General features: G+C 34.4%; 2 protein-coding genes, 1 long non-coding RNA gene and 1 pseudogene across 6 annotated transcripts; 1 reads left to right on the plus strand and 3 right to left on the minus strand.

The window, feature by feature from the left end:
* Window positions 1–3,526: 3,526 nt before the first annotated feature.
* Window positions 3,527–5,055, minus strand: LOC148554118 (uncharacterized; annotated as a pseudogene).
* A 5,891-nt stretch (window positions 5,056–10,946) lies between these two features.
* On the plus strand, window positions 10,947–14,849 carry LOC107605877 (mediator of RNA polymerase II transcription subunit 30). 3 transcript variants are annotated; one of them, XM_016307810.3, is made up of 5 exons: window positions 10,970–11,295; window positions 12,263–12,741; window positions 13,376–13,471; window positions 13,777–13,903; window positions 14,522–14,655. In XM_016307810.3, the coding sequence occupies exons 2-4, from the start codon at window positions 12,331–12,333 to the stop codon at window positions 13,873–13,875; spliced, it is 606 nt and encodes a 201-aa protein (XP_016163296.1). In that variant the 5' UTR covers window positions 10,970–11,295; window positions 12,263–12,330; the 3' UTR covers window positions 13,876–13,903; window positions 14,522–14,655. The 3 variants fall into 3 exon arrangements, with proteins under 3 accessions (XP_016163294.1, XP_016163295.1, XP_016163296.1); XM_016307808.3 differs by having other exon boundaries at window positions 10,947–11,295; window positions 13,777–14,849; XM_016307809.3 differs by having other exon boundaries at window positions 10,959–11,295; window positions 12,208–12,741; window positions 13,777–14,655.
* A 688-nt stretch (window positions 14,850–15,537) lies between these two features.
* On the minus strand, window positions 15,538–16,745 carry LOC110264353 (uncharacterized). 2 transcript variants are annotated; one of them, XR_002350425.2, is made up of 3 exons: window positions 16,456–16,727; window positions 16,177–16,318; window positions 15,538–16,092 (listed from the first exon to the last, which is right to left on the minus strand). It is a non-coding gene; the product is annotated as an uncharacterized LOC110264353 (long non-coding RNA). The 2 variants fall into 2 exon arrangements; XR_002350424.2 differs by having other exon boundaries at window positions 16,177–16,745.
* A 1,219-nt stretch (window positions 16,746–17,964) lies between these two features.
* Window positions 17,965–22,406, minus strand: LOC148554119 (uncharacterized). Its single transcript, XM_088494998.1, has 9 exons — window positions 22,324–22,406; window positions 22,172–22,236; window positions 21,386–21,470; window positions 21,182–21,308; window positions 20,946–21,100; window positions 19,330–19,606; window positions 19,086–19,277; window positions 18,748–18,874; window positions 17,965–18,632 (listed from the first exon to the last, which is right to left on the minus strand). The coding sequence occupies exons 1-9, from the start codon at window positions 22,404–22,406 to the stop codon at window positions 17,965–17,967; spliced, it is 1,779 nt and encodes a 592-aa protein (XP_088351124.1).
* Between the last annotated feature and the right edge of the window lie 4,478 nt (window positions 22,407–26,884).

A 26,884-nucleotide genomic window follows, 5' to 3' on the forward strand; every position in this document is an offset into this window, starting at 1 on the left:
GCAGCGACTACTGTGAGTACCATAAAATATATGGTCACTCCACAAACGATTGCTACGACCTCAAAAATGTGATAGAAAAGCTGGCGAGAGAAGGTCGGCTTGACAGATATCTCATAGAAAGGTCGGACAGTCATGGGAAGAGAAAGCGAGATGATATGGATAGAAGAGACCCACCATCGCAGACTCCGGAGAGACATATCCACATGATCTCAGGGGGGTTCGCGGGAGGGGGACTCACCAAATCCTCTCGCAAAAGACACCTCAAGAGAGTCTACCAAGTCGGAGGAGAGTCATCCGACCTCCCAACCATTTCATTCACAAAAGAAGATGGACAAGGAATAATCCCTGGACACGATGATCCAGTGGTAATAACTATGATCCTAGCAAATGCTCATCTCCACAGAACCTTAGTAGACCAAGGAAGCTCAGCGGACATTCTTTTTAAGCCCGCTTTCGACAAACTAGGGTTGGATGAGAAAGAATTAAGAGCCTATCCCGACACCTTATACGGACTAGGCGACACGCCAATAAAGCCACTAGGATTTTTGCCCCTCCACACCACCTTTGGAAAAGGGAAAAAATCAAAAACTCTGAGCATAGACTTCATAGTCATCGATGTAGGGTCGGCATATAATGCTCTAATTGGCAGAGCTACCCTTAATCGACTCGGAGCGGTGGTATCCACTCCTCACCTTTGTATGAAATTCCCGACCTTAGCGGGGATAGCAACGGTAAGGGGAGATCAGAAATTGGCAAGGAAATGCTACAATGAAAGCCTAAACCTGAGAGGAAAAGGCAGAGAAGTTCACACAGTAGAGCTCGGAGGCACAAGGGCCAAAGAGGAAAAACCAAGAGGAAAAACCAACTACATGGGAACTTTATGTAGATGGATCCTCAAACAAAACAGGAAGCGGTGCGGGCATAATATTGGTGGACGAAAGAGGGACCCAAATAGAGGTTTCCCTCAAATTTGAATTCTCAGCTTCAAATAATCAGGCGGAGTATGAAGCCTTGATTGCTGGATTAAAGCTGGCGGAAGAAGTCGGTGCTACAAAAGTGATGATATACAGCGATTCGCAAGTAGTAACCTCCCAGATAAGTGGAGAGTATCAGGCAAAGGACCCAAATATGAAAAGGTACTTGGAAAAAACCCTGGAACATCTTGGGCGCTTTGTAGAAACCGAGGTCAAACACATAACTCGGGATCTAAATAGCAGAGCAGACGCCCTATCCAAGTTGGCAAGTACCAAGCCAAGAGGGAATAACAGAAGTCTGATCCAGGAAACTCTCCAGGAACCCTCCGTAGTAAAAGAAAAAGACAAACAAGAGGAGGTCCTTGAGGTAGTCGGATTAAACCTCGGTTGGATGAACCCCTTGGTTGAATACATGAAATTCGACACCCTCCCCAAGGAGGAGAAAGAGGCTAAGAAGATCCGAAGGGAAGCACAACATTACACTTTGGTGAGAAATATCCTCTACAGAAGGGGGATATCAACACCATTATTAAAGTGTGTACCGACCTCAAAAACCACCGAAGTGTTGGAAGAAGTCCACAGTGGGATCTGCGGGAATCATCTCGGAGCGAAGTCACTAGCCAGGAAAGTGATCCGAGCTAGATTCTACTGGCCGACCTTGCAGAAAGATGCCACGGAATTTGTGAAAAAGTGCCAACCATGCCAGATGCATGCAAATTTCCATGTGGCTCCCCCGGAGGAGCTCATCAGTATCACTTCTCCATGGCCTTTTGCAAAATGGGGAATAGATTTGCTAGGACCTTTTCCCCAAGCGCCAGGACAAGTCAGATACCTGATTGTGGGAATAGATTATTTCACAAAGTGGATAGAGGCAGAACCATTGGCCACCATCACCGCACAAAGAAGTCGGAGGTTCCTCTACAAAAATATCATCACAAGGTATGAGATACCTCATTCCATTACTACAGATAATGGAACCCAATTCACCGACTCTACCTTTAGAAGCCTAGTAGCCAGTATGAAGATCAAACACCAGTTCACCTCGGTGGAACACCCGCAAGCCAATGGGCAAGCCGAGGCAGCCAACAAAGTCATACTGGCAGGGCTAAAGAAAAGATTACAAGATGCAAAAGGAGCCTGGGCCGAAGAGCTCCCACAAGTGCTATGGGCTTATAGGACAACCCCCCAATCCGCCACTGGAGAAACACTCTTCCGACTAGTCTATGGCGTAGAAGCCATGATCCCAATAGAAGTCAACAAACAAAGCCCAAGAGTGATTCTCCATGACGAGATCGGAAATATACAGGGGCATAAAGAGGAGCTCGACTTGCTTTCCGAGGTCCGAGAAGAAGCCCAGATAAGAGAAAAAGCGTTGAAACAAAGGATGACTACAAGATACAACAAAAAAGTCATTCGAAGAGCATTCACCCCAAGTGACTTAGTCCTGATCAGAAACAACATTGGAGTCAACAAATCGGGAGAAGGAAAGCTCGCTGCAAATTGGAAAGGACCATACAAAATCAATGAGGTCTTAGGAAAGGGCTATTATAAAGTAACCGACTTGGACGGCACCGAGTTACCAAGGTCGTGGCATGCTTGTAATATGAAAAGGTACTATAGCTAAAAGCGAACTCTACTCCCTGATGTACTCTTTTCCCAACTTCATGATTTTTTCCCCAAAAACCAAAGGGTTTTTTCTGGAGAAGGGTTTTTAACGAGGCATCATAGTAGAGGCTAAGGGAAATAGACTGTCAAAAACCCTTAGTAGCAATAAAGTACCTCCCCAATTAATAAAGATCTTTTTTACAAATATCTCTTAAATTCCTTTGTTGTTTTCTTTTTCTACGAAACGCACCAACTTAAGCTCGACAAAACGTGAAAATCCCATGAACCGACCTAGATGGTCGTCAGGATAAAACGACAAGGTACAAGTCGGTGTAAAGAGGTTATAGAAGTTGATCATAATAAACTCGGAAACATCCCGACTCATAAGTCGGAACGGGAAACCGAGTAACACAAAAATGAATCACGAAAGTAGCCTAAATCAGAAAAACTCAATGAAACGAAATTGAGTACTAGGAATAACAAAAGAGAGATAGGAAAAAACCAAAGAAAAGATTAAAAGGCTGTCCTGAAGATCCTTAAAATGAAAAGGTTCAGAAAGGCAGACAAGCCAAAGAAAAGATTCTTTCAAATCAAGGGGGAATCCGAAAAAATCGCAAATCAGAAAAGCATGCGCGCATAAGGTAACTTAGACCCTTATCCAAAAAGGGTATTTATTTTTTAGCATTGAAACCCCTATGAAAAAGGGTATTATAAAGTGTTTTGTTTACGGCCTTAAAAGGCCAAAAAATTGTTCAAACACTAACAAAATAAATAAAGAGTTTTAAAAGGGGGGACCCACAGGCCGGGCCCCCAAATAGCCAAATTACTTTTTAGGAAGAGTAGACGGATCACCACCACCAGAGTCAGGAAGAACGCCGCCAGGACCAGGAAGAGAGGCATCCATAGGAGAGGAAGTCGGAGGAATAGTAGAAGAGCTCGGAGCGTCCTTAGGACGAGGAGGGGACTCTATGATCCTCTGCCCCCGAGTCTTCAATTTTGACTCGGAAACAATCACAGGGGCAGGAGGATCCACAATGGCTCCGTCGATGACGACTTTGTCGGGATCCAAAGGAGAAAGGTCCAAGTCAGGAGCAATGACTCCGACCTGCTCCTTAAAGACCCTCCAAGCCTCCTCGGCGCCATCAGCGATAGAGTCCTCCAACTCGGCATAGGCCTTCCGAGAATTCAGCAGATCATTCTTCACAGCCACAAGATCTTCAAATATTTTTTGATAGCTGCCCTGCGCTGTTTTCCTCAAGTCCACCTCCATGTTGCATTGGGCTTGCAACTTCCTCCCCTTCTCCCGGAGGTTATCTCTCTCCTCCTTCAGCTTGGCGAATTCCTCCTTCAACTCCCTCTTATGCTCTTGATATACACGAAGCCTTCCTTCAAGCTCCTCGACCCTCGAGGTCATCCCTAAAGAGCTGAGAGGAGCCTTCTCAAAAATATCCAAGAGTTTGCCACAAATCCCCGCCGCCTTGAGACTCTCTTCAACCAGAGTGGTAAGGTGGTGACGAACAGACACATCATCCATGCTTATACGAGCTTGGGGATAGATGTTCTTTCGGACGAATGCAAGAGCATCCGCCTTCACCTCACCAGAAGTACCAGACTCTAAGGTCTTGCGCTTCTTATTCTCTGGCTCAGGAGAAGGTCGGGCAGAGGGGGGCGGCTGAGAGAAAGTTGAAGAAGAAATCACAATGGGCTGAGAGGGAGTCCCAACGTTCCGAGGAGGAGGAGGAGGAGAGATAACCGCCCTGGCGCCACCAGTCCTGGCGCGAGACCTTGCTTTAGCCTCTTGGACCCTTTGGTAAGACTCCTGAGCGTTTGCCTTTGCCATCTCTGGAAAGACAATAACGGATAGATCAGACAAGTCGGAAAGGTCAGTCAGACAAGTCAGAAATCTAACAAACGAATAAAAGCTACCTAGCTGTGCCTGGACAAAGGTCGGAGACCCCTGGAGAAACTTTTTTGTGTCCAAGTATGGGGCCCTCCCCCACACTTCTCGGAGGAATCCCACAATGGCTGCTTCTACCTCATCCAGGTCATCCAGACCATATTTCTCGCAGGGGGAGGCCTCCAGCCAGTATAAAGGAAATCGGGGAGAAGAATTATCATCCAGAAAAAAGGGATGGTGACCCTCTACGGCTTGAACTTTGAAAAAATAATTTTTAAAGTCATGGAAGGATTCGTCAAAAAGGGTAAAAACTCTCCGACCCTGTATGGCTCGAAAAGACACCCATTGTTGCTTATTGTTTAGCCCACTGAAGGGTTTGGTCATATGGAAAAGATAGAAAAAAATCTTTAAAGAAGTCGGGAACTCCAAAGCTTGGCTGATAAATTGATAAATTTTCAAAAAACCCCAAGAGTTGGGGTGAAGCTGGGTAGGGGCAACTCGGCAATGATGCAAAACAGATATCTCAAAGTTTGAAAAAGGAAGAAAAACACCCAAACGGGTGATCATACACTCATACATAAAGAAAAAATGAGGGGCCGCCTCATTGACCCTCCCAAAGCAAACCCGATCTTCAGGACCCGGGACTACCAATTCATACTTCGGCTCGTCATCCTCAGAAGTACAAATTCTGTGGTGAGTGCGAAGGTTGGTGATAAACTCAGTATCGACCGAGGGTTCCTCCCCTAGGACCGTGACATCAATCCATTGAGAAAGGATATCTACGGAAGCCATTTCTTTTTCTTAAAAAGGTAGCAAAAAACCTACAAGGGAAAAAGAAAAGGAAAATAAAAAACACGGTCTCTAAAGGAGGAAGTACGGAACTGAAGTCTACTAACCTATCTACAAAATGAAGGCATGCAAATAGAAAAGCATGTTACAAAAAGAACTAACCTTTATCCGAAAATGAGGGTTGGAGAAAACAAAAACCTTCGAAAATGCAAAAATGCAGCACGAACGAATGAAGGGGAAATTTGAAAAATCGCAGAAACAAAACAACGAAAGAGAGGGAAAGTATTTATAAGTACGTTAGGGGCACAATGGTAAAAACGGGGCAGTCATTAATGAAAATGCACCGTTACCAAGACCATCAATCCCTACGCACATCCCTAACGGACACGACGCTTGATTAGACGTAACTGTCAGAACCAAAAGGTCACAAAAGTCACGTCGGTTTCGAAACATCACGTCGGTCACAACCCCGAGTAGTATACTCGAACTCAAATCTTAAAAAGAAATTGGGCTCGAGTAGGGGCACTGTTCATACCCTGGCCCAACGATTAAGGCCCAGGGTCCAAGTAAAAAGGCCCAACCCAAAGGGTTGACCTCACCTTTCACCAGATCAGCCACTACGAAGTCGGTATTCGTCTCGACTTGCTCTAAAGAAGTCGGGAACGAGGATTAGTTGGCAGATAAGCACTCATTTGAATGAGTAACTGCCCCTAGAATCTCTCTAATCACTTCCACAAGTCATATCTTAACTTCCCTAAGATAAAGGGACGGTTATCACCCTAAAAAAGTGGCACTACTTCAACGGTGGTTATTGGTTCACCACTATAAATACACTGACACCTCTTAGGTATCGCTAAGTCCCAATACTCTCTAGGCCTGCTCACACCCTTGCTGACTTAGGCATCGGAGTGTCTTTGCAGGCACCACCCCCATTCGTTCATACTCACAAGTCGGACGGAGGCCCTCAAGACGCTGACCCGCACGAAGGCTTCCTTCCTCAGACGATTGGGCCAACCCAGCGAGTCCAGCCCAACAATCTCCGGTTACCCATCGTAACAATAATATATGACACTTTACATACTTTTCAATGGTAATTTGATCATTTATATGTAATCCGTCTTTCATATTTCTAATTCTAATTCAAGTCATCTTGATGTAACTTTTTCTACAATCATTGATCCTCGGTGTAACTCCAAATTGACGTAGGTATTAAACTTCCATGGCCTCGTGATTAGTCATGGTGGTTCCTGTAACGGCAAAACCATCTATCGGAATACCTAGAATTAGAGTAATATTTTCCAGCGTAACGGTGCACTCATCAATCGGAAGATGAAAAGTGTGAATATCGGAATGCGATCTTACTACTAGAGCTGTTATCAAAGTCTATTGACATTGGATTACTCCAATTTGAGACCCGTGATAAAATCCAGTGGCTTGTAGAACAAGCTCGACTATCAAATTGTATGCATTCGATCAGTGACGAATCCAAAAAATTTTGACAGTGGGACAAAATATACATAATATAATAATAATTTTTATAATTGTCTTCTCATATTATAAAATATAATTACTCTTTAAATGATCTAACTGACAAATTAAAAAACTAAAACAATAAATCAAAATAATAACAAATAATTTATAATTCCATTTTTTTTGACTTCATATTTTAAAAAGATTGAATAATATTTTTATTTTCAATATAATCTAATATCTCTCTTTCAATATATGTCATTAAAAATTCATTTAAAAAGTGAAGAACAAAAGAACAATATCCAAAATTCCTAATTCAAAATAAGTCGATACACACAATTAATAAGTCACTCAAATTAATTTTCAACAGCAATAAAAAAGTGAAGAACACAATAATATCCTAAATTTCAATTCAAAATAAGTTAATACACAGTTACACAAATAATTAACAAACAGAACAATAAAAGTATCACGTATGATACCAATTTAGCAAGACTCCAAACAAAATGTTATATCTAAGCAATGAAACAAGCATATCATAGATCAATGAATGTACCAAGATGGCAAGACTCCAGGAAGCAACAGCAAACAGCGGTGCGACGCCCAGCAGGCAGTAGAGACGAACAGACTCACTCGAGAGGCTGAAGGGTAAAGAGTGAAGAGTGGAGCTGAAGAAGTGCGATGCGGCCAATGCTTGAAGTAACAGGCTGGAGATGATGGAGTGGCAAGAGACGAAGTGGCGACAGACGCAAACGGAGTGGCGAGATATGTCATCAAAAAGGAACGTAGAAGTGCAGAACGAGAACAGCAATAGAGGCGTGGAGCAACGATGTAAGGAAAAATGCTAAGTTTGGAGGATTGGAGTGGGGCAGAACTGGAGAGAAAGAAAATTGAAAAAAAAGGAAGAATTTAAGGGTGGGGTCAAAATTAAATTTATAGTGGGGACAATTAACTTTATTATTGAGAGTCACTAAGTAATATTTAAAATTTTACTAGGAGCACTTGCTCCACTTCTGTATGATTAAATCCATCCTTATATCCGATAAATTCATATAGATAGGTCTCAAAACTCGTATACCTTATTAAAAATGGACAAATAATAACTTAAATTATCTTAGATAATTAATCATATATAACCTAAAACACTTATTACAAACATGAACAATATAAAAGATATCCTAAACCACTATACTAAACTAACCTTTAAAATAAACTAACTAATGTAAATAATAAAATTATTCACTAAATTAATTTTTAAGTTAATTATCATTATAAATAATTTTGTTACACATATATACACCGATGTAAAATAATTAATTATACTTTTACATAAACTGTGAATAATAAATAATTCCATTAGCTATCTTATTAACATTGTCATATGCTTAATAAATTAAACTAACAATTCTAATTTATATTCTCATATAAAATGATTAATCAAATTGTTCACAAATCTCAAATTAAACTGTAATAATTAATTTAGTAACGTTGCTTCATTAAATTATTAAACACTAACGCTAAATAAAAACTAACAAATATTCTACTATGTATTATTATCAATAAAATTAACCAATAAATTCAATACTAATTACTATTTTGTTTAAACAAATACATTTAATAAACTTATAAAATTAATCTACTCGTTAGGCAAAGGTTAACTTTACTCTACACGCACAAAATATTATTTTTAATATAAACTAACTATACACATATATATAACTAATATTATATCTAGCCAATGAGTAATAGCTCAAATGGCATAGTCTCCACATACTCAATTAAGAGGTTGCGGATTCGAGTCTCCTATCTTTGGTATTAAAAAAAAAAAAAAAAAACCTAATATTATATCTATCTAAAATCATAATGGTAAGAACCGAGCCGATGATCAAATCAATCAGACTATTAGTTCACTAGTTTATTAATTCAACCGATAAATTATTGGTTAAATCGATAAAATCGATCTCATATAAATGAAAAATATAAAATAATACAAAATTTAACAAATTTAAAATATATATCTTCAATATTTTAAGAACGACCAAGTCTCAAATTTTAAAGACAACTAATATAAAGATAGACATAAAATTAGTTAATGTTACTACAATAGTATCTTAATTTGACATAATAAAAATAACAATTCATAATATTAATAAATTTTAATACTAGTATCAAAACAGATAACTTTAATCACAACACTAACATTGAAATAGATAAAGTAAATTAATAAACTTTTAGTAAAATTTATATTTCTATTAATAATGATAAATAATTAAAAAATATAATTAATTCAAAAAATAGAGAATACAAAATTTAAATTAAATTAGATATTTATAAAATTATTTAATTCAAAATTTTACTATATAATTAGTGTTTGTCATATATAATATTAGAAAACACAATAACAGAGTGATAACTAGGAGACATTGTAAACAAGAGGTCCCATTGGCTCTACCACAGGTTGACAAGTGGCACGCTGATCACAGATAGAGGTACGTTGCTATGGAGCACCATAGAATGGTAAGTTACCAAACCGAACTGGTTGGATCGATTTTTGTCGGTTTTAATTAAATTTGACCGATTTTTTCAATTTTGATCGGTTTATGTCAGTTTTTATTTTTAAACGGTTCAAAAGACTAACTAAACCGATTGATAATCCAATTTATCGATGTTTTAGTCAAACTGACTAATTCGATTCAGTTTTTACAACTATGTCTAAAATATTATTTTAATACTACCATTTAATCTATAAACATCATCAAATATACAAAATTACTATATTAATATTTAAATCAAAAAAAATTAAAATAAATACTTACATAATGTGATTGATTGAAATAGTTAATAATGTGAAGTTCAAGAGAATAAACTTTTTTAATTTATTTTCTAAGGCATTGTGTGATTTTGGTTAATAAAATGATGGTTTATGGAGGTACTTGCTGTGCAAAAGATGAAGAAAGAAATGAAACTATAAAAGTGAGAGTGAAAGTTCAGTTCAGTTCAGCATCGAGGAGGGATAGAAGAAAGAGAAGAGGAGCCTCTCACCCATCAGAATGGTTGCATGTGTGACACGTGTCATGTACCTCAAAACCAAGGATCCGATTTTAGTGTGCCCCTCTCTATCGTCCGACTTCCTGTACTTTCTACCTTATCTGTCTAATTGATCTAAGCCACAAAACCAAGGCTAGGTTTTATGGTTCAAATCTCCATCGTCCTATCTTCGTAAATTTAAATTTGACCTTCAATCTGACCATTCGATTTGAGTCAATACCAACCTTCGATTTGTGGCACCCTTAAATCGGATGGTCTGATTTGTTGTTAGCCATCATTCAAAATTTTATATCCCTACACATACAATGAGCCAATAACAATGAATAATACCACTATTTTTTCAATATGTAAATTAAAAAAAGCGATTAAAGACATTGAAACAAATAAAATTAATGTATTTGATATTCTAGATTTTTAATAACTAAATCATATTATATGTACACAAAAATCAGTCACTAAAATTAGCCATTAATATAAAATATGTTACAATATAAATGTACATTAAAAATAAATTAAACCACACATATATTTATACATAAATATATTAATAACTATTTTTAATGTACAAATAATATTTTTGTAATTCAATGATTCTTACACTATCATTTCAATTGCTTTGGAAACTAAAAAAGTATCCAGACATTATAATATCAACACGCATCTGGTGTAGTAGTATCTAGGGGTGTTCAAAACCAATACAAACCGAACAAAACCGACGAACCGAATAAAAAAAATCGAAAATCGAAATAACTGAAAACTGAAATAACCGAAAAATTATGTTTTTGCAGTTTTTTGTTCGGTTTGGATCGGTTTTCGATTTTGGTTGAGAAAACTTAAACCAAACCAAACCGAACCGGTATATAAATAAAACATTTAAATTACCCTAACCCTAATGTGAAGCCCATTCATTCAACCTCACCTCACGCTGCAGCAATGTTTTGAAAATCGGTTCGGACCGGCAGGTCAAACCGGTCGAACCGTGAACCGAACACAAAAACAATTCGAACAATCAGTAAAATTGTAAAATTTGAAAATCGAAATTGAACCGGTGAACCGGCCGGTAACCAGTCAGTCGAACCGAACCGTGATCCGGCCGGTTTTTTGGCTGGGCAGCAAAACGCTGCCGTTCCACTCACTGAGGCAATTAGCCAGCCCTAACTGCATCCTCCCGTGCCAGATCTAGCATTCCAGACTCTAGAGCGCCGTTTCAATCTCATCGAGCTCCAGAGCGCCCCTCACCTCCGTCCAGCCACCGTCTGCGCGCTCACTTCCCCTCCATCGCGCAGCAGCCATCGCAACCTTCGAAGCCTCCGTCGCGCAACCTTCGAAGCCTCCATCGCGCAGCAGCCATCGCAAACTTCGATGCCACCGTCTACTCCACCACTCTTGCATGCTCTGTCTCCCTCGGTGTCTCTCGGTGTCTCTGTCTCCCTTGGTCACTCGGTGTCTCTGTCTCTGTCTCTCGGTGTCTCTGTCCCCCTCCGCAACCACAGTCTCTTGCATGTTCTCTAGGTAATTTTTTTTATTAACTATGAATTTATGATTGAACTCTGATATAGTGAAGCTCTGTCAACTCTGAACTTATGATTTACTGAAATAGTGAAGCTCTGTGAACTCTGATTCAAGTCATTCAACTGTGAACTGATATGGTGATATAGTGATTGAATAATTGTTTTTTTGTGAACTGTGAAGTGTGAACTGATATAGTGATATAGTGATTGAATAATTGATTGAATAATTGTTTGCCTGTTTCAACTGAACTAAGTTACTGATTCAGAACTGTGAACTTTGTATTGTTATTGGATTGTATTGTTATTGGAATGGATTGTTATTACCTGTTTGCCTGTTTCAATTGAATAATTGGATTGGATTGTATTGTTATTGGATTGCTGGTAATGTTTAGGTATGTATTGTTATTGTATTGTTATTGGATTGCTGGTAATGTGTAGGTATGAATGAATAATTATTGTTAGTTAATTATTTCTGTTCCCCCTCTTCCTCAGGATCTGCTCTGCTCTGTTCTAGGCTTCTAGATTTCTTTGTTATTGGAATTTGATTTTATTTCTGGTTAGGATTGGTGATCTGAATCTTTTATTTGAAAATTATCTTTTGGTTCTTTGATTTTCAAGTTGCTTGCTGCTTCAATTTGAGGGGATTCTGAATTTTGGTTTAAACTGTGATTGAAGGTTCTTTGGTTTGGGTATTCTTCACTTTCCTGGAAGCTTAGCTTTTAATTCGTTGAGATCAAATTATTGTTTTCAACCTTGGTGATTTTTAGATATTCTTTTTGGTTGCTTTCTTTTTAAATGTTTCAATTGGTGTTATTGTATTGTTGCTGTGATTTAAATGTTCTTTTTGATTCTTTCTTTTTCTCAAATGCCTAGTCAATGCTTGATTGAATTCTACTGGGTTTCATCCGAACAGGTTCGAATCCCTCTGTCTCTGATTTTCAATCTTCACTTCCTTTTCTCCAAATTAGGGTTAGGGTTTTCCAATTTCCCACTATCAACAATCCAAGACACTCGATTGAACTCAGCAGCAACTAAAATGGAAGAGCAATCAGTAGTAAACGGCATCGTTTCAGGTTCAAGCAGTTCCAGAACGACACAGGAGCTTGCAATGGAAGGCCAGAAGTACCTCGAAGAAACCATAGAGTACGCTTTTCAGATCCTATCTTCCATGAACGACGAGCTCTGCAACCCCGTTTTGTGGTCCATTGCTTCTCCGTCTGCAGCTTCCTCAGCTTCCCCGCTTCACCATAACAACGGTCCTTCTTCTCACTCTTCCAACGGTGGCGCCGGAGATGCTGCCTCCGATAACTCCAACCACCATGCTGAGAGTGGTGCCGTTGGTGGAGGAGCTGGTGCTGGTGGCGCACTCGAAGAGGCAAGGTTTCGCTATAAGAACGCTATTGCTTCTCTTCGAAACGTTCTCGAAGCAATTCCCAATTCTCAAAAGGTACATTTTTTTTTTGTTTTCAGAATTTGAAGACAAACCATTTTTATGTATGTGACAGTTGCATATAAATTAAACTCTTATTTATTCCATATATTTTAATTTTTGGCACATGCATGGTTTGGATAGGGATTAAGATTTTAGAACTGTCAGAATACTATGGTAATTGTTGTTCATAGAGTACTGAAAATGATCCATCTGGCTGAAGGATTAACGAATGATTATCTCAAGTAAAGTGGTTAGTTAATTCTAAGTGTATGAAATATTCATATGATATCAAGTTAGTTAATCATTGAGTGGTTTCAAATATTTTCTCACAAGAGTTTCAAACTTATGCATTCATGTGTTTTATATATAATTTTTTCCATGACTATGATAAACACTGGTGTGATAGTGATCTTACTAAAGGATAAAACAACAGAACCATAGTTGTAGAACTATAATATATCACCTTCACTGAACTTGTTTCTTGTATATTATCATGTCATCTGCCGCAATTTGAACCATGCAGTGTGAAATGAAGTTTAAAGGATATTGGCATGCAAACTTGCATATTCTTTATTGTGAACTTTACAACTTTTTGTCTAGGGATGTTTTTTTCTCTTTTCCCATCAAACTAAATAGGTCGGTATTACAGGCAAAATCATTTGACACTGGTTCAACTGATAGTCCAATGGAATTGGATGATATGGAAATTGAGAAATTGGAGGAGCGAGCCTCTTCTCTAAGAAAGGTAAGTTGCAGCGAAGTTTTTATATGTTTCTATAAACTTTGATCTATTTTTATGATAAATATTTCAACTCCTGAACATTGAAATTGTCACTTTGGGCTCAAATTTTGTGTATTGGGGGATCCATGTTATGTCAGCTAAGTTTACTGGAAGCTATTTTATTCTTCTAGGGGCTTGCCAATCTAACTGGTTAATACTGCTGAAACAACTTAATTGGGTTAATAAATTTAGCTTGCTGAAACAAGCTATTTTGTTTTTCAAATTATATTTATTGTGTTTAACATTTCAATATCTGTTCGTTAATATAGGAGCTTGCCAACAAGAACATGCACCTAAAGATACTCATTGATCAACTGCGTGATCTTCTCTCTGATATATCAACGTGGCAAAGTCCTTATTCAACCTGAAGATTAGGATGAACTCTTAAATTTGAGGGTAGTATCATGAAATGAAAACCTGAGTTCAGAGTACAGTAAATGCTAATTATGCCTCTTGATATTCTAACACTTGAAGTTGCATAGTGATCACAAAAGGGATCTTTTCCTTCCCATTCATTTATTTGATTTTGAGAAATATTTGATTAAGGGATGGGAAAGTGTGGCTGAGGCTTGTGTACTAGTGGCAAATATGTTTGCCTCTTAGAGAGACACACCAAGCGTGATCCTAGTGGTTGAAAAGAGCTTCTAGTGTAGTGTGTGAGTGGGTGTGTATGAACCAAAAAAAAGAGGATGGGAAAGTGCTTACATAGTTTAGTGATAAAAAATCTTCAAGTTTAAGAGAAAAGATCTCCCTCTTCTTTACTTGAGTTAAGAAAATAAAGGATAAAGGCCTTTCTCTACTTTGAGAGAGGAAATTGTTGGGATTTCAAATTTAAAAAAAAAAAAGAAAAAAAACACCAAGATGAGATTGGTGTCCATTGATTCTTACTCTCTATAAAGTGAAAGAATCTATACCTACCATCTTCTTTACTTTCCCTTTATTTCTTTCATGCCTCTGATTTCTAAACATGATCCTAAGTCCTAACAACCTTCTTTTTTCAATGTTGTGTAGCAGGATTTCTGGTCTCACGGTTCTCGTGTCATTCTTTAGCGGAATTCTTTGTTTTCCTCTATCCTCAGAAACAAAAATGCTAAGCGCATAAAAAAAAAATCAGCCACTAAATTAATCATCATATAATTTTGTATAAATATGTGTTTTTTAATTTATTTTCAGTATGTATTTTATATTTTATTATAAAATTTATATTATAGTTAATTTAGTGTCTTGTTTTTTGTGTAAGTAGCATGGTTGCTTTGAAAAATATGCGACCCTTAACATTTCTAGGACACTCAAAGGGATGATTTTTATTATACTGCAGATAATACATTCTTTCTTTACTGTTTCTTCTCTACTTGGGAGTTAAAGAATAGGTTTTGTAAATAAATATTATGAATTTCTGATAAGTACTTCTATATAACCCTTGAATTTTTATTTTATAAATTGCCTCCTTTTCAGGCAAGATTATCGTTGTCAACTAACTTTTCAATGCCCAATTACAAGACCAATAAAAGCATCTTCAATGTCCAATTACACAATCCTATACAATTCAATTAAATATATCAAATCAAACACAATTTAAACATGAGTTTAACATAATAATATATATAAAATTTTTAATATATAAATTAAAATAAAATGAATTAGAGTTATTTACACAATTTATATATATATATATAAATATTTAATTAAATTTTTTTTCGCAGATCCTTGTGAGTTAGGTATATCAATCCTGCCCCCATCCCCATCCCATCCCCTTTTTTTAAAGTGTTACTATCTTTTTTTACTGATACTAATCTCAGTTACTGTAGATGTCAAAAATAATATCCAAAAAATATCTTATTGGAGTTGCTCTAGGGGTGTTTGCCGTTTGATTTGAAAAGGAAGTTCACTCAACCCAAATGAAATTTTTGACACTATGGAATCAAACCAAAATTGGTCGTTTTCATTAATAATAATAATAATAATAATAATAATAATAATAATAATAATAATAATAAATGGCAGAAAATCATTTGCATGAAAAACAGAAGGAACTCAATAAAATCGTGGTGCTTCATTTATAATATGATTTGTACTTTGTACAAGAACACTAAAATTTTTCTACTGCTAACTTTAACCACTAACCAAACCATTACTCTTGGAGTAAACGTTTGAAGAAATAAAAACAAAATGAACCTTTCTTCACACACAAGATAACAGACCACATTGGCACACACCCTTCCCTACTATTGAAACTTCAGTTTCAATATCTTAACACCAGAACAATCTCACAACCTATAATAATCAATAATTAGATAAAAGATAACCACACTTGTCCTTTTTTTTTTTCCTTGTATTACTGGTATCAATTGTGAATTGAAGTTCTAGTAGTGAGGGAGGATCTCATATCAACAATAGCTTGATGGCTTCTTTGCTAGCTCTTATGAACCTTGAAACAGCTCCCTTTACATATCCATGAGCTTCCTTCACACTCATCTTCTTGCTCATTTCGTCGGGGAAACTGCTCAAGAAGTGGTCACCATTGAGAAACCACCTCGCTCTGAAACTCGGATAGCTTGCCGTCTTCTTTACATCCGGTAGAGTCACTAGAACAAACATACCACACAATCTTAATTCAATTACTACATGATGCCACATACATGAAGGAACTTGAAAATTCGAAATGATACCTGGGCAATCTGTTCTTGGGGAACTTAACTCCCCAACGAGTCAAGAAGTTAGATGAAAGGTTGAACATCTTCTTTATGGTGGCAGGGATGGAAGAGTGCTCAAACTCGGAGTTTTGGGTAGGTCCTTTGGTCCTACTTACAACTACAAAACCAGATGAGTGTAGTACATTAGTTGACATTTCAAACTAATCATGGGTAGCTTGAAGTTTAAGATTCCAACATATACAATCAAAACACAAGGAAAAGGACAAAAGCATATATAGGCTCTAGAAAATCAACCAATGGAATTGGGTTCAAGCATATATAGCTTGATCATGCATGGTTACATGGAAATGTTTTGGATCTTCAAGATGTGTTCGACGAGACATGCATCATGGTTTTAGGATATGATCCTAATAAGAGTCTCTCAATTGAGGAGTCCATATTCTATAGACACATAGTTCCAAGAAGTGCTTGGAAGTTTCAAGAATGGCTTCAAATTGGTGAGGAGAAGATGACAAAAGCATGCAATATATTCATGCATTGCAACTAAGCGCCAAGAGTTAAATGAATGCAACAAAAGTGCTATGATAATGATGGGTGAAGAAAAGGGCAAAATGGTCCATGATGATAAGTTTCTAAGAGATGCTCTATTCAATCTTTTTGTAGCTGGAAGAGATACCATAACTTGGGGTCTTACATGTTGCTACACACCCATTAGTTGAGGCCAAATTTTAGGGATGGAGGATGTGAAGAAGCTAGTTTACCTACATGGTGCTCTATGTGAAACGTGACACACTTCCGAGTGGTCATTGTGTTAATCCAAATTCAATTATAATTATTATGTTATATATATTTTGCCCCCACTATCAAAATTTTCTCGATCCGTCACGGATTGCAGGTGTGGACTTCTCAAATGCAGTGTTGGACCGTGTTAACTTTGGGAATGCGAATCTTGAAGGAGCTGTGTTTAAGAACACAGTGTTGTCAGGGTCTACTTTTGATGATGCTAAGCTGGAAGATGCAGTGTTTGAGGACACTATCATAGGTTACATTGATCTTCAGAAGCTATGCACAAATAAAACCATAAGTGATGAAGGCAGAGCTGAGCTTGGTTGTCGATCATGACAAAAATCTGGATAGTCTTGTAGATGAATGCTACATCCAAAAAACAAATAAACTGCGATTATTTCCCTTTTTTTTTTTTATCTCCAGTAAAATGTTATAAGGTATTATCCGATTTTAGTTTTAAACAAGGAGTTGAAGATAGCCTCATTTTTTTAGTTATTAATTTGGAGGATGTGGTATGCATAAATATAGATGATGGGTGTGTTTTTAAATAATATATTTTTTTTTTCTAATTTGAAATACAAATTGGAGGCACCTCTTTAGGGTGACTTAGAAAACTTAGGCTCCGATTTGTACAGTGATAATTCAAATTCGGAGGGTGGCAAATTGAAGCCTACGATTTGAGAATTTTTTTTTTTTTTTTTATGAAGGTTGAAAAATTGGTAGGTTAGTTTTGAGGTTTAATAAAATTTAAAAAAATTAAAAAAACCCCATTTTTGAACCAAAATTAGTGTATGAATCTGTGTTTAGTACGAAAAAAATTTATAAAAATAAAAAAAGATTTATATGTTTGGATATTTAAAAAAAAATACAAAATAATTATTATGTTAAGAAATTTATAAAATTATTATCAAAATTAAAGTTTAACTTAAAAATAGTAAGTAATAATTATTTTACACTTTTTTAAATAAAATAATTATACATTGATACAGAATTTAAAATAAAATTAAAATATTTATATTAGAATCCTATTTTTTCAAAGACTTTTCTATAAACAACATTGATGGTTGAATTTGTAGATATTCCTACGTGATTCATAAGTAAAACTTTTAAACCTCTCTTACTCTTAACTCTTGAAAGTGCCACATATAGTTGGCCATGTGTACAAACTGGTTTTGGCAAGTACAATTCAACATGAGATAAAGTTTGTCCTTGAGACTTATTAATTGTCATGGCAAACCATATTACTATGAGAAACTGTCTTCGTTGGAATCTAATTGGGACGGTTTCATTTGTTGGTACCATATTCATTCTTGGAATCAAAGTAATCTGACCAACATTGTTACCCGTTAAAACTTCACATTCTATGACATGATTTCTAAACTTCCTAACTTGTAGCCTTGTACCATTACAAAGACTACTGAATTGGTCAATATTCCTCAGTAACATCACCGAAACACCAACCTTGAGTATTAATTTATGTGGAGACAAACCAGAGCAATTTATGCTATTCAGTAATTCAGGACCATAGAGATCTAGTTGACTCTCTATATTCCCTTCATCCATACAAATCGAATCCGAACTAAGATATAATTTTTCCCCTCCAGGAATGATAGCCATCAAATGGTTGTTGACCTCTTCAACAATGTCCAGCGTGGAAGCCAGTATAGTTCTTGCTTTGAAAAATCCTTTGAGGACATGTTATCCAAAATATTTGGATAAGAAAAATGAACCAACTCATCAAATGCCTGGTCTGAAGAAGGAATAATAATATCTCTTGGAAGACATATATCTCAGATTCACCATCCATATTGTCACATATTAGACCATCACAAACTTTCAATAACCACTCACCAAATTGCTTTGTCTCATCTTGATCTGAAGCAATCGTCCCTACAGAGAGTCTCATATTTTTTGTTAGTTTGAGCACCTGACAAAACTTTCAAAGGTAAGACGAATTCACGGTTGAATGAACGATATATTGTCTCGATCCTCGTAAAATGACAAAAAGAATTTGTCTAAAGTCTCCATCTAGTACAACCAATTTTCCTCCATCGGGAAAATCTTTGTTATATGTTGGAAAAAAATCTCATGATATCACCTAAGCATTTATCAAGTACTTCATAGTAGTACCTACTAACCATTGGAGCCTCATCCCAAATTATAAGTTTGGCTTTCAACAGCAGCATTGCTTGAGGGGAACCAGGTTTGATGTTACATACAGAATCTTCAATTATATTCAGCGGTATTTTGAACCTTGAATGTGTCGTTCTTCCATTGGAAAGAAGTAAAGATGCAATACCACTTGAAGCAATGTTTAATACAATATCACCCTTGAGCAAATCTCAGCAGACATAACGTTCCAGAGAAATATTTTTTCAGTACCTTCATGACCATACACAAAGAAAAAACCCCTTCATCACAATACACATGTAATGTAGCCAACAATATCTCAGCGAATCTAGTTTGACTTTCTATAATAATATCTCTATCTTTACTTAGTTGTTCGACATCGCCAACAATCAATGCAGCCACTTCAAATACAAATAGAAAGTTGTATATCCTACCATCTGTAGTCCTTTTACTAATTAACTTAACCTTTATATTTGTGCATTTTTTCTGTTGATACCTATCTCTTGCATAGCGAAAATTCTTTGCCAAACTATTATATTTATCTAGCATATTTCTTAATATTGCCACAATTTTCTTATCCGCTCATTTATAGTTTCATTGGAACTGCACAAAAAAAAAATACAATAAATTTTATGTTATTTTCTCTCACAGATAAAAAATAACTAAAATGTTTGACTGGTTGCATGAAAATTACCAAAGTGTGCGTATCCGATTATCAATCTCATTTTCTGTGTCATAGATATATAGCTGGACAAATGTTGGTCGCAGACTATTCGGAAGAAGTAAGCTACCAATGCTATGGTAGTTTTGAGCCCCAGGCTTAAAAATTGGAGGAGCAGTCCCATTGTTCACTCCACGGTTAATTTTTTCGACCATTGATGTAAAACAAAATATTGAATTAAATGCCCTTATATTTTTTAGGAAATGAATACTTCTTTGATCTTCTCCAGTATGAAGCTGAATGAGCTCATCAGGAGGCACAGAAAGTAGAGGAAGCTCGATCTTTCCTTCCATACAACATAATGAAAACTTTGGTTGGGGCGACTGTTTGAATTTAGCAAGCCTTTCTTCAGACCATATTGATGCTTTACAGTGTTGACATTGATAAATAGAATTTTCTATATGCCACACATCTGTTGAATGAACTCTCTTTAGATACTCAGTTGTCATACCGATGCAATTTAGTCCATAATGTACACAAAGATGCAAATAAACATACAGATAAAATTTTTACATACCGTCTAAAGTTTCTGAGGATGGTATAAAATTATCTTCTATATTCACATCCGACATTGAATCATCATAATCATTCAAATGGTTTCAACAGCAGAAATCACATACATTGAACTCTTTCACCATCTCAGTACAGGTCCGTCCGAATAGAACTATGGTCTCCTTATCGAACACAACAAAAGTTGTTGTAGCAGTACCATAAAAAACTAACAAATTCAACTTATACTTTTTTTTATTCAAAAACATCAATTAACACTTGGCCTGTCATCCTTTAGTCACAATAAAATCATAAAAATTATATTCAACACAATTTAAATACTCAAACACAATTTTTGTAGGCTTATCATTTTTCTAGATTTTAGCCTAGCAGAAGAGACTTTAGTATAAAATTATTGTAGATATATGAATTTTTTCTATGCACTCTATCTCATTTTGCCAATTTTTTTTTTGTGGATAGACAATATTTCCATCAATCAAAGCAGTTTTATTTTTTAATAAATTGTTCTCTTATTGTCTACTAATTGTTAGTATTAAGTTAGATATTGCTAAATAAATTAAAAAGAGACATAATCAATTACATAACTATATTGTATTTTTATGAAAAGATTGCACAAATAAGTCCAATTAGAGCGTACCTATCAACCACATTATTCACGTCCTTATTACAGTCATCGCAGAAGTATGTATCCGCATTAGCTTCTGCCTTCACGCTGCAAACACACGATTTATACCACCAACTTAGAACGGGTTCAACATTAAGAACAGTGGCCAGAACAACATAAAATCCAACCTACATAAGAACAGTTTGAAAGTAAAAAAAAAACAAACAATGAATCTAACATAAAAAAGTAGTTTTCTATAAGGCACTCACATCCGCAGTCGCATGTAACTCCTTTATTGTCTTCCTCTCAGTGGAATATAAAACTTCATCTTCATTAACATACGCCGGTTTGCCAGAAAGTACAGACAGGTACTGCGAGATCTCTCTATAGTACACGCTACTTATCAATCACAACGCCATAAAAATACAGTTAATATGCACAATCATAAATAATTCACAATATTGGTACAATACCTTTTTCGAAGCATCACAGCCTCAGGAACATCTGGATTTATCAAGAGCCTGGTACCATACATAATGTTCTGTAAAATATTGGTACCTATGTACAATAATCATTGCTTAAATGAGTTGTACAATTATACATGACAGATAAATTATTGAATGGAAAGTAACCAAAAATATCCTTAGATTAAAAAAATAACTATAATCTACTGTGAACCTAATTAATTAGTAAAATTTTTTATTTTATTAATGAGCCATACAAAAAATATTTATTGCAAATATAAAATAATAAAAAGTATTATATAATAACAAAAAAATAGCTTGAAATTATATATTGATTAATTAATTGTTGAGTAATTCAACATAGAATTTACAATAAAAAAATAAAAAACTGGTGATATAATTTATCCACGTGTATATAATAATATTTTTATCACTTCAAATTTTAATTTCTAGAACGCCAGTCATTTGCCGGAATTGTTATTATTGTTTTCTCTAATTTCACTTGTAATTCCACATGATCAAAAGTATTAAAACACAAAATACAATACTTATAATTTTGCTTCCACAACATGTAGTATCACACTCTAAAATTTAAAAACAAAAAAAATTACTATTATATATAACATCACACCATAAAATTTTAAAACTAAAAATACCTATTGAATCGCATCCCAATAATTAGTAGAAATAGCTACAATAAGATATAACCATTCGATAGTGGTCAAATCCTCACATACCTCGAAAATTATTTACTCTTTGCAAATTGAAAAATAACTACCGGTAGCTGTTGCTCACCCGCTGCCACAAGACCTTTGATCCGGTCCACCATCTCTCCAAGAACAGTAATATTAAATTTTAAACTGCAGAAAAATATAAATTATTTAGAAAATAAAAAATTACTTATATAAACATATTAAGTGCTGAATAAGGGCATCGAAAAAATACACCCGTCGTTCTCAATATGAATGACTAATATGTCAATAAGTTTGCCATCCTTCATATATTTCCTCTCACCTTCTACATTGGTCATAACTCCAGCAACGTCTAAAATAAATATCAAACAAAAGATTGTGCACAAATCACCCGTCTTAGTGATATTTTGTCATAAAAACAAAAGAAAAATTAACTTATGTACTTACCATAAATCATACACTTACCAACCAAAAAAGGATGTTGAGGAGAGTATCCCATAATTTTTCTAAAAGGGACCAACTTAATACCATATAACGGTATTGCATTATAAAAAGAGGGTAAGATAGTAGTTCTTTTTTGAAAAAATAATCGAAAATGATGTAATGTTGTGTGGTACAACCCACAGTTGTTGCTAACTCCAAAATATGTAAAAACATACACAGTTCTCTCCGATATCAATAATTCGAACACATATATCATATCCTTATTTTTCACAAAGCAAAATATTTTACTATTTATTTTCTACACACAGTACCAATAAGGTCCAACTAAATAAACAAACAAAATTTATATAAAATATTTCTTTCAACAAAAATAACTGAATAAATTAAAAATATTATTTAATTCCAAAATATTAAGTATTAAGTATTAACTAATAGATTTATAATCACCCAAAAGGAAGAATATACATATAATGGATTCAAATATTTAATACTTTAATGTATATTATCATTATATTTTACACAAAAAATTAATTATATATTAACACAATAATTAAAATATTTAATTTAAAACGACTAATTTTATTGTTTAATGACTTTCACTTGAGTATAAAATTTTTGTACTTGACTTTTTTTTCACACAACTCATGAAAAACAGGTTGAAAAAACTTTTGATTTATTTTTTTTAACCAATAGGTATTTAAAAGAAAAAATTTGTGATGACAATCATGCATGAGAATTAAGTGTTATGTAAAAGAGGGTTAAGATTAACGACAATCATGCATATGCGTTAGTCATGCTCTTATTATTTTTCTCTCTTTTTTTCCCTCCATATGCATCTTTGTTTAATGTGATTGATTTAGTCTAAAATTTTAAATGTTAAATCAGTAGAGGCTATACTGCTTGGTTCCCAACAGTCAACACTACCTGGAGATGCTTGGCACAAACTTTTCTAATACAAATCTCTTTTGTTAACTGTAACCCATACGGAAAGAGGAAATTTAAGTCTTCAAGATGAGAATAATAGATAAAGAAGTAAGGAATAATCTGACTCTCAATTTTGTTGTAATATGCTTATTATTTCTTATCAAAGATATACATTATGCTTTTTTAGGATGTGAAAGCAAGAGTGACTCAAATTTTGTTATTTTTAGTCGGCATAAACTCTTATATCCAATCTGCATTATTTAGTAATTATGTATCTTGGCATTAGTGCATGTATTTGCAAGCTAAAATTTATAATTTTATATAATTGTCTATGAAAATCTTACTAAAAGTCCCCCAATCCTTTTTTTTTATTGGCCAAATACAACGTGAGCTATATATTAAATCTGTTTTTGACTATAGAATCTTTTTTTATGATGAAAAGCTTATGTTTTCTTGCAGGAAAACACAGAATTAGATTTTGTTCTTGTTCTATTTTTGAATGAATAGTCCCAAGAAAAGCAGAAACTGCTGAGGTTGAAATTATGACAATTATGAGGTAAAATTATGACAATTATGAGGTGAGGATCATACAAATATGGGACTAAGTGTATGAAAATAGAGAAACAATTGTGTGTATGAATAAATTTAGAAGTACCTGCTCATCTATCAACACCATTTGAATGGAGCTAATGGATTTTGGGTCTTTGAATCTCGGTAAAGACCAAAGTCTGATTACTCTGACATGAATCTTCCAACATTCTTTTGGCGATGCAATCATCTCCAACAAATCATATCGCCTAACCATTTTTTCTCTAGTGAAAAAAATAAGACCAAACGTAAATTCTAGCAAGTACGTACAGTAAGATTGTAGGACCACACCTCTTAGCCTTTTATAGCAACTAAGAAGAGGTATATTTTCGAGTAAATCATTTTAAAATCGGAGTGCATCCAAAATCACATATCCTCCATAATCCAAAAGAAGAAAAAATCTGTCTTGATGATTTAAAAAACAAAAAAAGATTTGAATTGAAAATAAAACACTTATTCTACATCATAACTACTAGTAAATCAAAATGTACTGAGTAAAAAAAGGGGTATGAAAATAAGATCTAAATCCATGCCTTCATTGCAGCAACTCACCTCCATCAGTTACAGATAGGGAGCGTCTCAGTGCGACGGCGATCTAAACGACAACAACATCAGTGAAAGTCTCCTCTTGTCGGTCCGCTATCTAACCTCTCTGGTCACATGAGCATCTCCGATCGTCGTCGACCTCCTCGCCAGCACAACCCCGTCATCATCCCGTCGCCGTATGAGCAACCAGTCTTCTCATTTTTGCCGTTCTGAAGTTGCTAGTGCCAAGACGCCGTTCTCCATTGCTGGCATATATGCTTGCTTGCTGGGAGAGAGAAGACCCAAAAAGACTAAAAGAGGACTTTGAGTGCGGGTTGAAATTAATTATATGAAATTTGGATAGGGTTTCTATCTGCCCAACTTGGAATCGGGATTAGTCTCCATAGGCCCATGTTTTGTTAAGATGCAATGGAGGCAAGCAAGCCAACATGGTGTGGACCCTACTTTTTTATTCCCTTTTGATCATAATTCACAAGTTCTATAATTTGTTTGATTATTGTATAAATCATAGATCTACATTGGGCCGCCTAAAAAATCAATTTATTTTGCTTACGTTTTAGAATGAGTTTAATTAATAATTTGTTATATAAAATTAATTCATATTTTTAATAAATTAAATCTAATGATATTAGTTAATAATACATAGAATAATTCCGTTTAGAATGAAGAAAGTTTTGCCATATATTACTTTTGCTTAACGAAATATAAAATTTAAAACTTAACAATCCACGGAATATAAAAGGCTAAGGAAATAAGGTGATTTATAAATTATTTTTAATTTATATATAATATAATTAAATTTAATAAATTTAATTAGAATAAACAATAAATTATTTATTTTATTTCAGACTTTATAAATGAATAAACCAACTAACTAATATAAGGAATTACAATTAATGTAGTAAAATTAATCAAGTATTATATACTATAATAAATTATATTGATATTTGAATATCTAATCAAATCAATTAGCTGATATAATTAAATCATATCAAAACACTTAAAATTTAAAAATACACCATTCTTAATTAAATACTATCTATACTATATAAACCACATTTAAATTCATTTTTCCGTGCGTGTATAATTTAAAGTAATTTACAATTTATTTGATTGATATAAAATAATTTAAAAATTAACTTTAATTCATATATAATATATAATTAAATTTAATAAATTTAATTAGAATAAACAATAAATTATTTATTTTATTTTAGACTTTATAAATAAAAAAACAAATTCCCTAATATAACGAATTACAATTAATGTAGTATAATTAATTAAGTAATAATATAAATTATAATAAATTATATTGATATTTAAATATTTAATCAAATCAATTAGTTGAAATAATTAAGTCATTGCAATAAATTGTATTGAATGAGTTAAAATAATTAAATTAGAAAACAATCTTTGGAGCATGCCACGTCAGCTCCATCATTAAGTGCAGAAATCCGATTTTTATATAATAGAATAGATAGATGTGTCACATGTCACTTTCTCATTGCAATAATCAATTTTTTCCCTTCAAAATTAAAGAGTTCTATCATCCTTCCTACTAATTTTACGACCAAAATGTGCCACATGTCACTCCCTCATTATAATTAAAATCAAATCTTTTCCTTCAAAATTAAAGAGTTCTTCTCTCATCCCTACTAATTTTACAACCAAAATGCACTACATGTCATTCCCTCATTACAATTGAAATCAAATCTTTCCCTCTAAAATTAAAGAATTCTCTCTCATTCATTCGACCACTCTATCTATCTATCTATCTATCTATCACTCTCATTCATTCGACCACTCTATCTCTTTTATATATCATTATCAATGAATAATTATAAATTTGATAATCAAAATGTACAACATGACATTCTTTAATTATATTAAAATTAAAATTAAAATTAAAATATAATTATATTATATATTATTATCTAATTTAATAACTAAATGTGTCACATGACACTCTTATTAAATTTGAGAGAAAATATTTTCCTCTAAAATTAATAAACTCCATTTCTAAATTCTCTCATCTACCTCTCTCCCTTTTTTCTATTTCTCTCTATCATTCTCACTCTATATATAATTCTGATATATTTATATATTATTATCTAATTTAATAACCAAATGTGTCACATGACATTCTCTTATTCAAATTGAGAAAAAATATTTTCTTCCAAAATTAATAAACTCTCTTCTTAAATTCTCTCATCTATCTCTCTCCCTTTTTTTATTTCTCTCTACTCTTTCCACTCTATATATAATTTGTAATTTATATTTTATATTAGTAATTTGACAAATCAAAATGTGTCAT

The sequence above is a fragment of the Arachis ipaensis genome, chromosome B7, assembly GCF_059453495.1.
Source record: "Arachis ipaensis isolate K30076 ecotype BB chromosome B7, ASM5945349v1, whole genome shotgun sequence".
NCBI classification, from domain to species: domain Eukaryota; kingdom Viridiplantae; phylum Streptophyta; class Magnoliopsida; order Fabales; family Fabaceae; genus Arachis; species Arachis ipaensis.

What these genes read in the sequence shown, in the direction of transcription:
- LOC107605877 (XM_016307808.3), top strand. Translation starts at nt 12,331, where the DNA reads ATGGAAGAGCAATCAGTAGTAAACGGCATCGTTTCAGGTTCAAGCAGT. An exon ending in CAATTCCCAATTCTCAAAAG is followed by an intron (nt 12,742 to 13,375) that starts GTACATTTTTTT and finishes TCGGTATTACAG; the next exon opens with GCAAAATCATTTGACACTGG. An exon ending in GAGCCTCTTCTCTAAGAAAG is followed by an intron (nt 13,472 to 13,776) that starts GTAAGTTGCAGC and finishes TCGTTAATATAG; the next exon opens with GAGCTTGCCAACAAGAACAT.
- LOC148554119 (XM_088494998.1), bottom strand. Translation starts at nt 22,406, where the DNA reads ATGACCAATGTAGAAGGTGAGAGGAAATATATGAAGGATGGCAAACTT. An exon ending in GCTGTGATGCTTCGAAAAAG is followed by an intron (nt 21,309 to 21,385) that starts GTATTGTACCAA and finishes ATTGATAAGTAG; the next exon opens with CGTGTACTATAGAGAGATCT. An exon ending in AATATGTGACAATATGGATG is followed by an intron (nt 18,633 to 18,747) that starts GTGAATCTGAGA and finishes ATGTCCTCAAAG; the next exon opens with GATTTTTCAAAGCAAGAACT.